General features: G+C 34.8%; 1 protein-coding gene across 2 annotated transcripts in view; it reads left to right on the top strand.

The window, feature by feature from the left end:
* Window positions 1-763: 763 nt before the first annotated feature.
* LOC149551248 (putative glycosyltransferase At5g25310) overlaps window positions 764-14,850 on the top strand; it is a 49,784-nt gene continuing 35,697 nt past the window's right edge. The window contains exons 1-3 of one of the 2 annotated variants that reach the window (XM_089786811.1): window positions 764-884; window positions 1,019-1,501; window positions 3,324-3,454. In XM_089786811.1, coding sequence (XP_089642937.1) covers window positions 852-884; window positions 1,019-1,501; window positions 3,324-3,454 — 647 coding nt within the window. In that variant the 5' untranslated portion in view covers window positions 764-851. Of the gene's footprint in view, window positions 885-1,018; window positions 1,547-3,323; window positions 3,455-14,850 lie in introns of both variants that reach the window. The other variant, XM_089786810.1, reaches the window with a different exon arrangement.

The following is a 14,850-nucleotide window of genomic DNA, read 5'->3' as shown; positions in this document are numbered from 1 at the left end:
TTGCTATTAGGATTTAATTGTCTAGTTTATGAGGAATTTTGATTATGTCATCCACCAAGATTCAAATTCCTCAAAATACATTATAATAAATAAGAGTGACATTATCTAATATTATGATGCTATTAGAATTCAAGTGACTATTTTGAATTAAGTTCATCAATCCATGTTTCATAAGTAGTAGTTCACAAGAACCCATCTGTCATCATAAATGAATGATACACTTAGCATGCATTATATTTAGATGATACATAAACCTCTCCAGAAGTATCAACACTACTCTATTTTTATTTTTCTAAATTGTTTTTGTTCCCTCAAAAAATTGTACTCTAAGATCCATCAATTGACTACCTAACCAATATAAATATCACTACATGCTATATTTCCTCATAGGTTTGACATAATCCATAAATTTAAATATAAAAAATCAAAAGTCTATCTTTAGGCCCAACAACATTCTCCTTTTGTCTCAATCAAAATAGGACCATTGTGGTCTGCTCGACATTTCACACATAAGGAGAAAGTGAGGAACCAACACATTGTAGAGATTGTCTAATTTCATTTCTACAAAACCAAAAAAGCAACGGTGAAATGCGAAGTCTACGTCTCCACAGCTCACGCTGGCATTGGGTCAGCAGTACAACAATTACGTTTCCAAAGCAATTTCTAGTACACAACTGTCAAAAACGGTGACATGTACGCCACGTACGATTGAGAAAGCCCGAGTTTTCTGAAGCAATTTCAAGTAGATTACTGCATTCCAAACAGAGAAATGAAAAGCAAATTGAACACATGGAAGGTCCCGCCGAATCTCCAGGGAGAGCAAGTACTGGGAAAGTGCCAATGGGTAACAAATGTTCGTTAATCCGGTGAAACAACGTGCTGATGTGAATATCTCTAATTTGTTTATTTTCAAAATATATTTCCATTCATTTTTGTTTTCAGCGTGCCCCTTTTCTCGTTCTGTTCGCCGTTTTTTATACTCTGTTTATTGGGATTCATTGCCATGGAATACTCGAAGGGGTGGTCGAAGATGGCGAGGAAGATAATCCTCGTAATCGCATTGACTATAGCTGCAAGTACACTTTATCAGACATGGATAAATCAATCAGAAACTCCGCTCTGGTTTTCAAATCCCGTAATCACCCATGTCTGGAGTTCGAGTTCTGCTCCGTCCCCACTTTGTCCAAATTCGGATGACAATTTGTCCCAGAGTTTGAACTTAGATTTTCAGCTGTACCCACCACTGAATTCCCAGAGGGGTTTCGATTTTCAGTTGCAGCCACCTGTGAGTTCTCAGAGGGGTTTGGATTTTCAGTTGGACCCCCTTGTGAAATTCGAAATGGGCATGGACCGTGGGTCACCCCCACCTGTGAGTTCCCCTGATAAATCTGAGATAGACAAGAATTTGGCAGTTTCAGATTTGGGTAAGAGCGGAACTGACAAGACGGTTGAAGAAGCTGCCCAAGCAACTACAGATATGGGATCTAGGGATAAGTCTGAGGTAACGAGAATAATAAAATCTCCTGTGGGTTCCAGGGAAGGGAAGGTATGAATGATTTTCCTATCCCTGTTGGTTTGTGCGATTATAGATGAATTAAGGTCAAATGGTTCTGTCCGTACAATTTCATGCCGAGATTTAGTAGTGCTAGAAGATGTTTCTATACTGAAAAGTGACTCCGCTTTTTAGAGTATGGTTGAATATCTTGTAAACCTATTCTCATTCATCATCTTTTAGTTCTCTTGTAAAATGTGGGCACCATTCTAGCAGATTTTTCTACCATGAAACACCACTCCTGTTCAAAGCTATATATGATATCTTTCAAAGGTTACTCTAGTTCAATAGCATCAACATTATGCTTAAGTTCTCTATAGGTATGTCGATATTATTGTCTATAAAGATGTATTATTGCAGTATTTATTGAAGATTTTTTTTTTTTCATGAAAAGTTACTGTCAATTATAGTTAGGATAATTCTTGATTTTAGATGCTATTGAGATTCTTTTTCGGTTGGTTTATACGATTGTAGCCGAGGAAGCGTTCATATTATTACCATTTGAATATATTTCAATCTGTGATATTGCTGTGGAAATTATCTCCTACTTATATTTTAATCGTGAAAGGGTACTCCGTTTCAGATGTTGCTTGTTCTTAGATATTCTTTAAATTATTTTTCAGTTGGTTTAGATGATTTAATAAAAGGCACGTGTACCATTTACTATCATAGCAGTAGCAAGTATTTCTATAAAGCGAATTCCCTTTCCAAACAAATAGATGAATTTCTTATACTTAAATGTTGTCGGAGTTGTTTTTTGGTTTACTTTGATGTCTTGGACGATTTACCATCAAATTGGTATGTGAATACTATTGTGTATGAAGATATATTCATAGCAGAGGCATTAGAATATATTCGTTCAAACTCATGAGTGAATTTGTCCTTAGGTTGGTTAATAGTTGTTGGCTGGCTTATTAGATTATTACACAATTGAAGATAATATTTGTTTCTGGCGCTGTTGCCAGTAAAAATTTATCCACGGCAGTTGAAAGTATTTCTATGACGAATGGCTACTCTGATGCAAACCTATGAATAAACTTAGCTGGATTTAAAATTATTTTTTATTTTGCTTATGTGATTAGACATGATTTAAGGTCAATTTTGGATGTGGGTACTGCAATGTCTATGATGATATATTCATGGCAATAACATTAGAGGATGCTTCTATCGTTAGCATTGGAAATAGAGAGTAGAAAATGCGTGTAGTATGAGCTGGGGAAACAAAGATCCTTTTATATTTGAATGCTTAACTTACATTGACATGGGGTCAGCTATGTTGATACCTATCTGAGGGCTATAGAATAATTTGTCAATAATAAAAATAGAAAAGTATCTTTAAGAGGGGAAATAATTAAGACTGTATGACATGGGTATTTGCTATTTTTTCATCAAAAAATAGAAGAAGACCCCTCATTCACCAATGTATCTTGTAGAACTGATTGAACTAGGATTTCATTATATTTTATTTCTGTGTCTAGCTATAAATCCTCTAACTTTATTTGTCTTTGTGAGGTTAAGATTCATAATACATGTTTAATAAATGCCTTGTGTAAGGATGTCTTCATTGTTTTGCTGCGTCCTCTACTTCATTTAACATCCCTTGGGAGTTCCCTGTTCACATTTAAGTTAGACACTTATAAATTTTCTTTTCCAAGGAATTCTTGTTGGATTTATATTACAGTTTTTAGTATAAGGTAGAGAGGAATATGAGTCATTTGCAAACTTAATTTATCCACAAGTTAATTAATTATTGTTGTTAGTATGTGGGCAGGCATCTAAGGCATTTCTGGAACATCAGCAAGAGCTTCTGTTGGCAAAGAAAGAGATTGAGAGTCATGTAGGTGCTGCAAACGATCGTGATCTCTATAGGCCTCTATATCACAATGTTTCTAAATTCAAAAAGTAAGTTTATACATTCAAGAAACTGTAAGCTAAACATCTCATTTGATATTACAAAAAATAGTATAAAATTCCTGAATCGTTTAAAAGCTTTGGGGACTAGTGTTTTGATATGCTAATATACATCTTGTGTAGCCAGCACTGTTATCGAGTTTTGAAATAAACATGTTAATTAGGTAATAGTTTGTTGGCATTGTAATGTCATTTGCTTCTGAGTAGTTGTTGGTAGTTGCCAACAGTTGGTGATCTTAACTCATTAAAACTGTCGACTACGTTTTATATAGTAGGTTTTGTCTTCTCTACTGACTGCTTCCATTATTTGTATTTTGGGTTTGTGCTGATGCATTTTGTCAAGTGCGTTTCTAATGATGTTAAGTAGGTGGGTCCTGTTATTGAATCTGTGGTAATCTATTGCCTGATCTCCAAGTGAAATCAGGGGATAAGTATTGCAGCATGACCACAGCGTCCACATGGAAGTAATAAGAGAGTTCTTGAGGCAAACCGAACCAAGTTGTAGAGAGGGTTTTCAATGTGAAAACATATCACAAGTATAAAGATGAGTAATCTATTGGATAGAGAAAGCACATCCATCTAATTTCTAGTTTGCACCCCTCATCCACTGATTATATGGGACCCATTTTGATGGTTCATTACTGCAGATAATAGAGAATTGATCACAGATTTTTAAAACCTTTAAACTAAGTTGGGTGTTACGGTAGACTGAGAGCTAGCACTAAGCAGTACTTCTGGGAATAGATTTGAAGCCCCTCCTTGTATTATATAGATGCATCAGTATCTCAACCTTATAACTTGATATTCATTCCCCATCCCCATCCCCATCCCCATTTCCATCCCCATCCCCATCCCCATCCCTTGTACATGTTTTATAGGGACTACTTGGTTGTATTTATATTCGTGCCTTATTTATTTACTCATTAACTTTATTTGAATAGTAAAGCTTCAAAAGAGAGTTCTTCCCAGTTCAAGTGTATTCGTTTAGCAAAATCCATTCATTCTTCCGTTACACACAACTTAAGACTTGAGTGCAACCTTTTGCCATAGTGGTCAAAACTTCTTAAAGGTTGGAGCAAGAAGTATGCCCTTGATTTAAGTGTATTTGAGGGGCCCTGCACATTGAAGGATGGTACAAAATCTATGGTACAAGCTTTGGCATTTAAATTCTAGCTTGCAATTTGATATAGTGGCTAGATTCTCTGATGGAGTTTTCAATTTTTATCGCAGTGGACCCTTTTACCGTCTTGACAAGAATAACAAAACCAGAAACTTTTTTATTGGGTTTTCTATGAAGGTTTATTTGGTTCATGACACGTGAAATTACCCACATAATAAGCATACAGTCCAAAACAAATGCTGAAATTGTGTATAAGGGCAAGGAACTTCACCCAAGCTAGCTTGTGAAGCCAAACATCTTTAACAGTAGAAACATTTAGAGATGTGTAGAGAATCTAGGGGTCAATGTGTTGGACCAAAATTTGTGGTCCATCGGGATCAGCAATGATATTAAAGATAGGAGTGCATTAATATTATAAAACCATTATACACCAAGCATTATTTTTTTCAAGATGCTCAAAGCTTATGAATGATAGTTTTTTCAAGAATTACTAAGCTCAATGTCATTATATCAATTAAGATCGTTAGGATGTTTCGCAATATTACTTTTCCAAGTTTTCTACTTCATGAAGTGGTTCACTGTGGCAAGAATTTAGCCTTTTCTATGAAATTATTGTGCTAAGAAGCATAAGCATATTATGCTAAGGTGACATTCTTAATACAATCACAATTAGCGTCTGCATTTTTTTGTGATTTTTAAAGTTTCTCAGAGACGTACAACATACACAATCAATGCTGCACGCGATAACATGATTTTGGATCAATTATGTCAGTGTAAGTTGGAGCCCAGTTTCAATATTCTTTCTTCGTATAAAGTGAACTGTGTGTCATCCTTCCTCATAATTCCGTCAATTCTAAACAAAACCATTTTCATTATATCGGAGAAAATCTTGTAGAATATCATTTTTGTCAACATCTAGCTGATTTTGTGCCTTAAGGTACTTCTCTACTCTTTCAAAAATCTTGATATTCACTTCATGTCATGCCACAGTTTTCCTTGAATAACTTGGTTGCTTCTCATCTTAGTGTAGCCCTTGTTTACAATCTTGAAAGCCCTATTTGTGCAAATGTATAGTACAGCTATCTTTTATAAGGGATGATGATGAAATCACAATAATTCTTTTTATACCAGAGTGTTTTTACTTTTTCAATAAAGTTACATTTCAGAAAATTAATCAACTTTTGTCGTCTGATCCTTTGGTAAGTTGAATGTTTATCGATGGTCAATAGGGGCGCACCATCCACAAAATTCTGAATGAAATCATAAATATTTCAGTGTTTTGGGGTGGGGGTTGGGGAACTAGATGCTTCACCATATTTATCCTCCTCTATTCCTCTTATTACAAGTTTGGAGGGTCCCCCTTTTCGGATGCTTGTGGAGATGCCTTGGTGTCTTGTGCCTTGACTATCTTAGAGACAATAAGGTGCTCCCTATGAAATTCATAAAAGAAATGGAATAAAGTCATAAGAGTCGTATTAATTTATGTATCAAAATATCCATTTGTAAGAGATGAAATAATTATTGGGAGAAGGCAGCAATTCTTTAAAAGCCGTAATTTTGAATTAAGTTGCCAAATTGGAGATATCATAACAAGATCAAGTTTTCTTTGGTGGTGAGGAAGATAGAACAAGTGAGCTAAATTTAGAAAAGATTCTAGGTTTGGATGGGGATAATTTTGGTCAACTGACAAGCAAATTTAGGCAAGTTGATGTACAACTAATGCATTTAATGTTTATTTTTTAAGGTGGTGAGGTAGATGTTTTAATAATACTTGGAGAATGAAAGGAACTATTGATGGTGTTGAACATCCTTATAGCTATGTTTTGATATTGGAGCTCTTATTCAAATTCATAAACATCATTGAGAAATGGTGACGTAATAGGTAAGTTTCAAATACAACTAGGGCTTTTCGAGGAGGAACGAGGTTTATCTCTGCCAAAGCATTTTTCTCTAGGCTTTATTGATGAAGGTGTTTTCATTTTTTCATATGTAGCAGACTAGTTTATTGCCTCTTTTACCCTTCATCGAATTGTAGAAATTGAATATGGATACCCTGATCAAGCTTGCATCCCCTAACAAACAAACAACATTTGATGGATTCATTACAATTTTTAGAATCAAAGAGGTAACTAAGTATAAGCATCAATTGATAGCTCATGTGGTAAGATAATTTTAGGTTTCATTTTCATTCATAAAAACTAAAATCTACTCTAGTTTTCTCGCATCAATCTTGGTGGTGGGGGAAGATAAAGTCATGGCAGAAGAAATTTGTAACAGATTGTTTGAAAAGAAATACTTGCATGGTCTTCATGATGCAATAATCAACATTGACGAAAATTTGACATTTCCTTTCCCAATAGACTATGCCATGGTGATGAAAGTTGATGGAAGGATGCAAAACTTTGGAGCTCGAGTTTGAAGAAGCAACTATGGGGGCTCTACAAGAAGATCTTTCTTGTTAAGCGCTTGGAAATGAGAATTTAAGGAATTAAGAATTAGTATAATGAAGAGAAGCTTAAGGTTTCTAAAAAGAGCTCTTGGTATAACTAATATTTTAGGCAAACCAATTGGCAATAACATCAACTAGGAGTAAGAATGGGTATACGAGTATAAATATGATGAGAATTTGGACGGGCTTGGAAGTGAAGATTTCTCAGAAGAAAAGGAGGAAGAGGAAGGGATTGAAATAGAATAGAGTATAGAAGAGCCAGTGAGAGAGGCAGAAGGGTAAAATACCAAATTGAAGTCCATAGCCCCAATTAGTCAGTCCAAATCTTGGTTTGAAGAAGGGACATCCTTTACAATAGAGATGAGCAAGATGCAGAGCACCAAGAGCAGACTTGACCATGGACAATATGAACCCGTAGCCATTCAATGCTGCACACAATAACAAGATTTTAGACAATATGAACCCGTGAGCTAAATTTAGAAAAAACTCCAGATTTAGATGGGGATAATTTTGGTCAACTAACAAGGGCATAATACCAAATTGAAGTCCATAGCCACAATTAGTCAGTCCAAATCTTGGTTTGAAGAAGGGACATCCTTTACAACAAAGATAGAGCAATATGAGCAAGATGCAAAGCACCAAGAGCAAACTTGACCATGGAAACTAAAATGTCTCGCATCCACCTTCTTCACATTCCAAAATTACTTGTTTGTACAAACAAAATGAATAGATAAGATTCTAGTTTAGTTTGTTTTGGTTAGAAGACATTGTTCATATCGTCTGGTATAGCTAGAATTATTCTATGCAGCATGGCTGCCTATCTTGTGGATAATCTTTCTCATAGTTTTTAGCTATTAGCTAAGAAGAGCATAGTGTATAGACCACCTCCTGGTTGGTAGTTGAACCTAGTTAGAGTAGAAACTTCCTCATGTGGTCTTTCTTGATAATAATTTCTAAAGTTTTTGTAATCCTTTTGGTATGTAGTTTCTTTTGATCTTTTAATATAATCTTTGGCTTCGGCCTCTTATTTAGCAAAAAATATTAAAAAATTATGAATCTTAATTATTAGTTTTTAAAATGATTTGGTACAAATTGATAGTATTAAGGAGCTTGCATGAACAAAAACTCCAAAATCTAAAGAAGAAAATGATGAAACCCTACCTCTGGGTAATGATGAAGAAATTCTCACTAATATTGATGAAAACATAACTATGTCCATTCCAGTAAAGAAGCTTGTTAGTTCCCTAGATAACACTCAAGCTGAATTCATGAATATTGTCAACAACATCACCAAAACTTCAAATAACAGCATTAGGGTTGATAATATAAATAATAACATAAAAGTTAACCCCAAACTCAATTATGAACTGATCTATGGTGCTATCTCAAAATCCATTTTGTATAATGAAATCTCAGATAAAGAAGATTTATCTGATGATTTTGATTCTAATTTTGAAGATGAAGATAGTGAAGTTGCGATACAGGAAAAAAATGGTTAATAGCAAGAAGATTGGAAATGGAAGTTGACGATTTAGAGTAGTATTCTCTAAGTAATTCTCTTCATTAGAGGTTTATGAATTAATGAAGGCATAAAACATTGGCAATTAATGGATAAAAACGTAATGATTGACTAATGGATGCCAACGAAGTTATATCATGTAATCACTTCATAATGCTTCCTCATTAAAGATTTTGATCAGGTCAACAATAAAAGACATTTAATACCTATGACCATAGCCATAAATTATATTATTAAGGAATAATAAGGTTTTAAAAATAGAAAGAAATATTAAAGAAAATGAAGTATATATGCAAGCTAACTTAGAGACATGTTTCCGTAAATTTATCTAATTATGTCTTTAGTATTATATTTTCTAACTAACAATGTATCTTTTAGCCAAAAGTGAGAATTGTAGATACAAATATTATGTACGGAAATGTCAATCAAGCAACAAGGAAAAGGTTATACATGAAAGAGAGAATATGTTAAAGAGAGAATTTTGAATAAGTACATTGTGAGAGAAGAAATGCCTTCTCAAAGTACCTGGTGCTTGCACTTGAACGGGGAAAAATTGATTTAAAATTTTAAATTCATTAATAAAAAACGGGTAATTGCCTTTTACCGATAATAAAAATAAAATTATTAGTTTTAACATTAATTAAAAATCATCTTAAAAACAACTCATTAAAACTATAAAAAAAAAAAAATGGATATTAACCATTATATATTGTTTTTAATACTCCTCCCATCCTCAAATCTGATTTTTTTTACCATCTCTGAAATCTGAGGCCTCGTCCCCAAAACTCAAGAAACATGGATGTCTCTAAATTGTGTTTTCCTTCCCCAAAATTTGGAGAAACATTGGTATTGATGCATATATTGTTGAAATGAGATTGAAAGGCTTCAAGGTTCTCTTTCATATTGGCCATTTTACATTGGTATAATGAGCTTATGGTTTTTACCATTTATGTTATAATTAAAATAGGTTAGGGCTTGTTCCTCAAGTTTATTGTTGAACACACATGCACATGCGCGCACACACACACACATGCATGAGAACCCATAGCATTTTGTTTTGTTAGTTCAAACAAGTAATTTTGGAATGTGAGGAAGGTGGATTTGAGACACTTTAGTTTCTTCGTTGAAAAAGAAGAGATTTTTTATGATAATGGGTAAAACCAGTTTTGGCATATTTGCAAAACCTCATATGCCAACTAAAGGCTTCCTACACACATTTAGATCAAGCACACTATAAAAGTTTGATCACTTGTAACATACTCGCCAAGCCAAACAGGGCTAAGTGATTTGTAAACATCACAGTAATTACTTATTTACATAATTTCAGGATAAAATTTAATTGTTTTTCTAAGCCATGGAACTGTCCATGTCAATATCAAATGTAGCTACAAAAGTTTCTTTGTAGGTGTTTATAATGTTTAAGCACATTACTAAAAGAGTGAAACTATTAACTTTCAACAAAGTAGTGAATATTGGCCATTGCAAATTAAATTTGAAGAGAACTCAAGTAAATAGAAAGAAATTATATGTGAATTCCTATGAATGGCCAAGAATAGTTTAAACTCGAAGGTACTCAAACTTACAATTGTTACAGGCAAGGGCCTACAACACAACGGTAAATTGTGAGTCTCTCATCTGGGAGGTCTTGGGTTTGAGTCTACTCGAGCCTAACACATAATAATTAATCTCAACAAATAATAATATTAATAAAATAATAAAACCTCTGGGCTTCAGCCCTTTACCTATCAAGCAAATAAAAAAAACTAACAATTGTTACACTATTGAGGGACTGCATAAAAAGGGCCCTAGACCTAAAAGACAAACAGAGAAATACGAAAACAAGAAATAAAAAAGCGAGGATAAACCTAAAATTCTAACCCTGAAATGTACAAGCATAAATGGTTTTGCAAAGGGAGGAGCCCTCAAAGTGTTGGGAGTAATTGCAGATCAAAGTTGGCATCAAGGTAGGAAGTAAAAGCCATTATATGTTTGCATTTTAGCATATTTTTGGAGCCAATTACATTATCATCTATCGCTATGGTAGTACTAATGTAAGATTTTAAAATGCTTGTCAAACAAAGTTTAGGGCTAAGGAGGTTTGGGTGTACAATTCTAGAAGATTAGCTGATTAGTTTTTTAGAATCTCCTTTAACTCAAGATTGAAGAATTCTAGGTGGGAAAGGAGAAATTAGTAATATAAGCTTGTCTCTAAGACTTGTGTTGTGAGTGAGGAGTGCTAGAAGGTCCAGTTGTGAGGTTTTCACACCGTCCCCCTATTGCAAATGGGGACCCCTCTTTTCGCTTTGCCAATACATTTAGATGGTTTTAGGAGTCTTGGGTAGTTGCAATTTCCAAGTCATAGCAAGGGTGTGAGGTCAAAACTTAGTCAAGTCTCTAACTTTAGGTTTAATAGCGACAATCACAAGAAGGCAAAATATGCTGAGTTGGATGTGCAAGTAAATTAGGGTGTTTGAGAAAAGTCTTGAGTGGGCATTCAATCATGTAAATTCTGCCCCTTAGGCAAGGCCAATTGGAAATTTGTCTTAGGAAAAACTAAGGTAAAGTGAACGAAAACGAGGTTATTCTTTTCTTAGCTTGGTATAAAATACAGATTTGAATTATAGGATGATGATGATTGTCACAAATAGGGATAAATCCTCCCTCAACCTTGAATTCTGCCTTGATGATGAGTGCATGAGTTGGGTGTCTTAGTTTGGAGAAGTCTATGGGAAGCTGAAACTGACAATAATCTGAGACAAAGAAAGTGACAAACACTTAAGTGCAATCGAAGTTATGCTCTATGGAGGATGGAATCCACCTTCCCAAGAGGATTTTGTCCTCTTTATGTTGAAATTTCCAACAGCTAGGACTTGAGATTATAAAATTGCACAAGGCAAGGGAGAGTAGAGGATCAATCAAGTCATATTTAGTAAGGGAACACACTAGGTTTGAATTGGTGTGATGATTCCTCAAGAGAGGGTAGTATCCACGCTCTCATGATGATAAAATCCTTTGAAGACTTAAGGATTCCGCCTAGGTGAGAGAAAATCCTTACCATATCTAATATCCACCAATAATGAAGTAAGAAAGATTTCCCTCCAAATTGGGTGGTGAGCAAGCAAATAACTTAGCACCTTTCAATGAATTTTAGAAGAACAAATGGAGGAAATGGAGGATGTGATAACTAAATTTGATAGAAAAATTCCTTTGTGGCAGGTGGATTTGGCCCTCCCCAAACGATTTTATCTTCTAACACACCCTAGTCCCATCTATTGGAAGGCTTATCCAATTTCCAAACAAGTGGAATTCTCACCAGGGTGGAATCCTCAAGTGCTCCCCATTTTCGCCAAGTTAATGATAATGTTGAAAGTATGCCTTGAAGAGCTGAATATAGATATACTGGGGATATTATAACTACATCAGTCTGAATTATAGAAGGGTGCTCGATACGAAGGTTGACATAAAGAATTGCTTAACGGAGAACACCTTGAGGATTTTATCCTCCTACCTCGCCAAATTTTGGCCCCAATTTCGATCTCAAAATTGAACATAAAAAATGCTAAACTTCCTTGATAAGTTGGCCTATGTGGCTGAAAATGATTTAATTAAAGAAAATTCTGACTGGCTATAGGACAAAGTTGCCCCACTTAGAATTGTGTGCCCTTTCAATCCATCAAATGCGTAAATAAGGGATTTTTCATTTTAATACTAAGGTAGAGCAACTTTGCTTTTGTTGTAGGTCGGTGATCTTCCCATCAGTTGCAAGGTAGTGAATTTGTTGACATATGGAAGTCGATTATCTCATGGATTGGTGAATATATGGAGAAAGGTGGCGGCATGTCCAAGGGGAGGATAGAGGATGAAAATCTAAACATTTCTAGGATTATAAGTGAAGTCGATTCACATGAAATTGCAAGTGGTAAGAATTTAATTTCAATGGTTTCGCAATAAGTTAAGAAGGAAGGTTTGATCTCGAGGACAAGAAATGTCATTTTGATTCTTTAGCGCTAATATTATGTAAGGACGTACAGATTTCTTTACTTTTTTTATGTTTAGTTTTTTACAATGTTTAATGCTCTTTCTCCTTGCTTTGTAAGGTGGATTGAGGTAGGAAAGGCTAAGAGGCAAGAAAGTGGATCAAACTTGAGAGCTCCAAATATGTTACGAGACTTCAAGCTCGAGCTTCAAGACTCCAAATGATAAGGGAGTTCAATCTAGATTGAGATCAAAAAGAATTTATAGATCAAGTTCAAGTTAGGTATACAAGTGTAGGGTCCAATCGTCCATGAACAAATCCAAATAACCTAGCTACATGAAGACTTCAAGAAATTCAAAAGACTACAATTCCAAATGCAAGTTCAAGTTCGAAAGCGAAGATTGGAGGGTTCCAAATCAAGCCATGAAAATGTTTCTAAATGAAGGTGGAGAAAACTCGAAAGAAGCAAATTTGGAAATACAAGCCATCGCATTTATTCTCAAGAGATTGATAGTTTTAGAAGCATTAATCAAGGTTCGAAATTTTGAGTATCAAGAGATATTTTCTCTGCATCAAAGAATTAAATAGATTTATAAGATAAGGATGATGAGGTGGCACGTAGTCATCTTCTCCAATCATAAAACTTTGGATTCAAACAGGTTCAATCATATCATGACAAATGTCCTTTCTTTTGATTGGCTATCGGAGTCTTCGAAATTTTACTATTGGCCTATGAATTGTGCCTTCATGTAATTAGTTGACAATATGGAAACCCTCTTCAAGGTTTAGGGATGAATCTTGGCCCTTGATCTTGAATGATCTTTTCCCTTTGTTGTATTTGAATATCTATAAAAGGCCAAGGTCTTCTCATTTGTAAGAATTAGCATTAGAGTTAGATAAGAGAAGTGATTAGATTATATTAGGCTAGCTAATGGAGAGACATGATCAAATTGTTGCTATGATGCTATCAAAGTAATTGATAATTCATTGTTGGTTCTTCATGGTGGATTACTTAATTTTGCTTTTAAGTGTTGCATGGTTTCCTCAATCTTTCACTTGGAGCAGATTTCTTTTCATGTTGAAGTAGTTTAGTTGGATGAAAGTAATTGTGGACGTTTACTTGGTTGATACAACAAATCTGGGTCAATAGCCTCTTGCTGATTGTAAGTGTGCATTGTGTGGTAAGTCGATGATTAAAAGCACTTTACTATAATTGATATTCAATCTTTACTTTACATCCATTCGATGAGATTGAAGAGGGGATATTAATGTGAAAACTATTTGTGCGTTCCTTAGAAGCTTGAACTAGGTGGGTGGAATCGTTGATGAAGCTACATCTAGTAGACTCCAAGTTTTTTAATGATTCCTTGCATTCATAGTTAGAAGTAGGAACTTAGCTTAAGTTTAAGTGGAAGTGGAAATTGTAAGATCAAATCTATTTTCATTGCAAATTGTGAAGCCAAGTCTTCAAAAGTGCAAGAGTTGATATCCACTGAATGAATAGCATGTCCCCTAAGCGATTGCCAAAAATCACATCATTTCATTGAGCGAGTATTTATAGTTAATGGAACCTTGAAGGCACTTCATGATCTCACTTTGCTAGTTTAGCATAAGAAGTGATTTTTTATGAAGAGAGGATTGAGTATTTGGTGTTTCATTTCGAAACATTGAGTATTTGAGCCTACATCTTATAATGAACAAAAATCTATATCAACTAGTCTTTGACATTGAAAGATCATGACCCTTTGAATGATGGTTGAACTTTTGGGGTTTCGAGTAACAGTAGACAACAAAAATGAGAATGTATTGCTGATCTTCCATTTTCTCCATGTAAATTAAAAAAATCCAAACAAGGGTCATATGCTCAAAAGTGGTGGCCTCATGGAGAAAAACGGCGAAGATCTATAATTAGGGTAGTGGCAGAGACTGGATAGAGAACTCATAGAATCTAAATACAAACCATAGTTGCTTCTTTGAATTTCATTTTAGTTTAGATGCTGGAAATAAAATTCTCCCCGATCTCTATCTTTTGGGAAGAATATTTCACATTGTAGAGTATGGTGGTTAGTCTCAGCTTGTAGTTGGTGGGAGCACACTCTCAATTGGCCAAACGAAATCCTCAAACCATAAGGCCAATGATGTAGAAGATAGTTGGGCTAAATAGAGGTCATGTTCATAATTTATAAGAAGTGCATAGTGTAGAAAGCTAGCTTGGGGCAGATAGGATGCAAAGGGGACGTCCTAGATGTAGTGATTTGAATGTCCTCTTTGATGAACTGATTTAGGACCACTTTCTCAGGAGGAAGGCAGAAAAGGGCACCTA

The sequence above is a fragment of the Cupressus sempervirens genome, chromosome 6, assembly GCF_028749045.1.
Source record: "Cupressus sempervirens isolate cs-2001-9-10 chromosome 6, ASM2874904v1, whole genome shotgun sequence".
NCBI lineage: Eukaryota > Viridiplantae > Streptophyta > Pinopsida > Cupressales > Cupressaceae > Cupressus > Cupressus sempervirens.
Note: the sequence above shows the minus strand (reverse complement) of the source record. Positions and strands in the feature narration are given on the sequence as shown.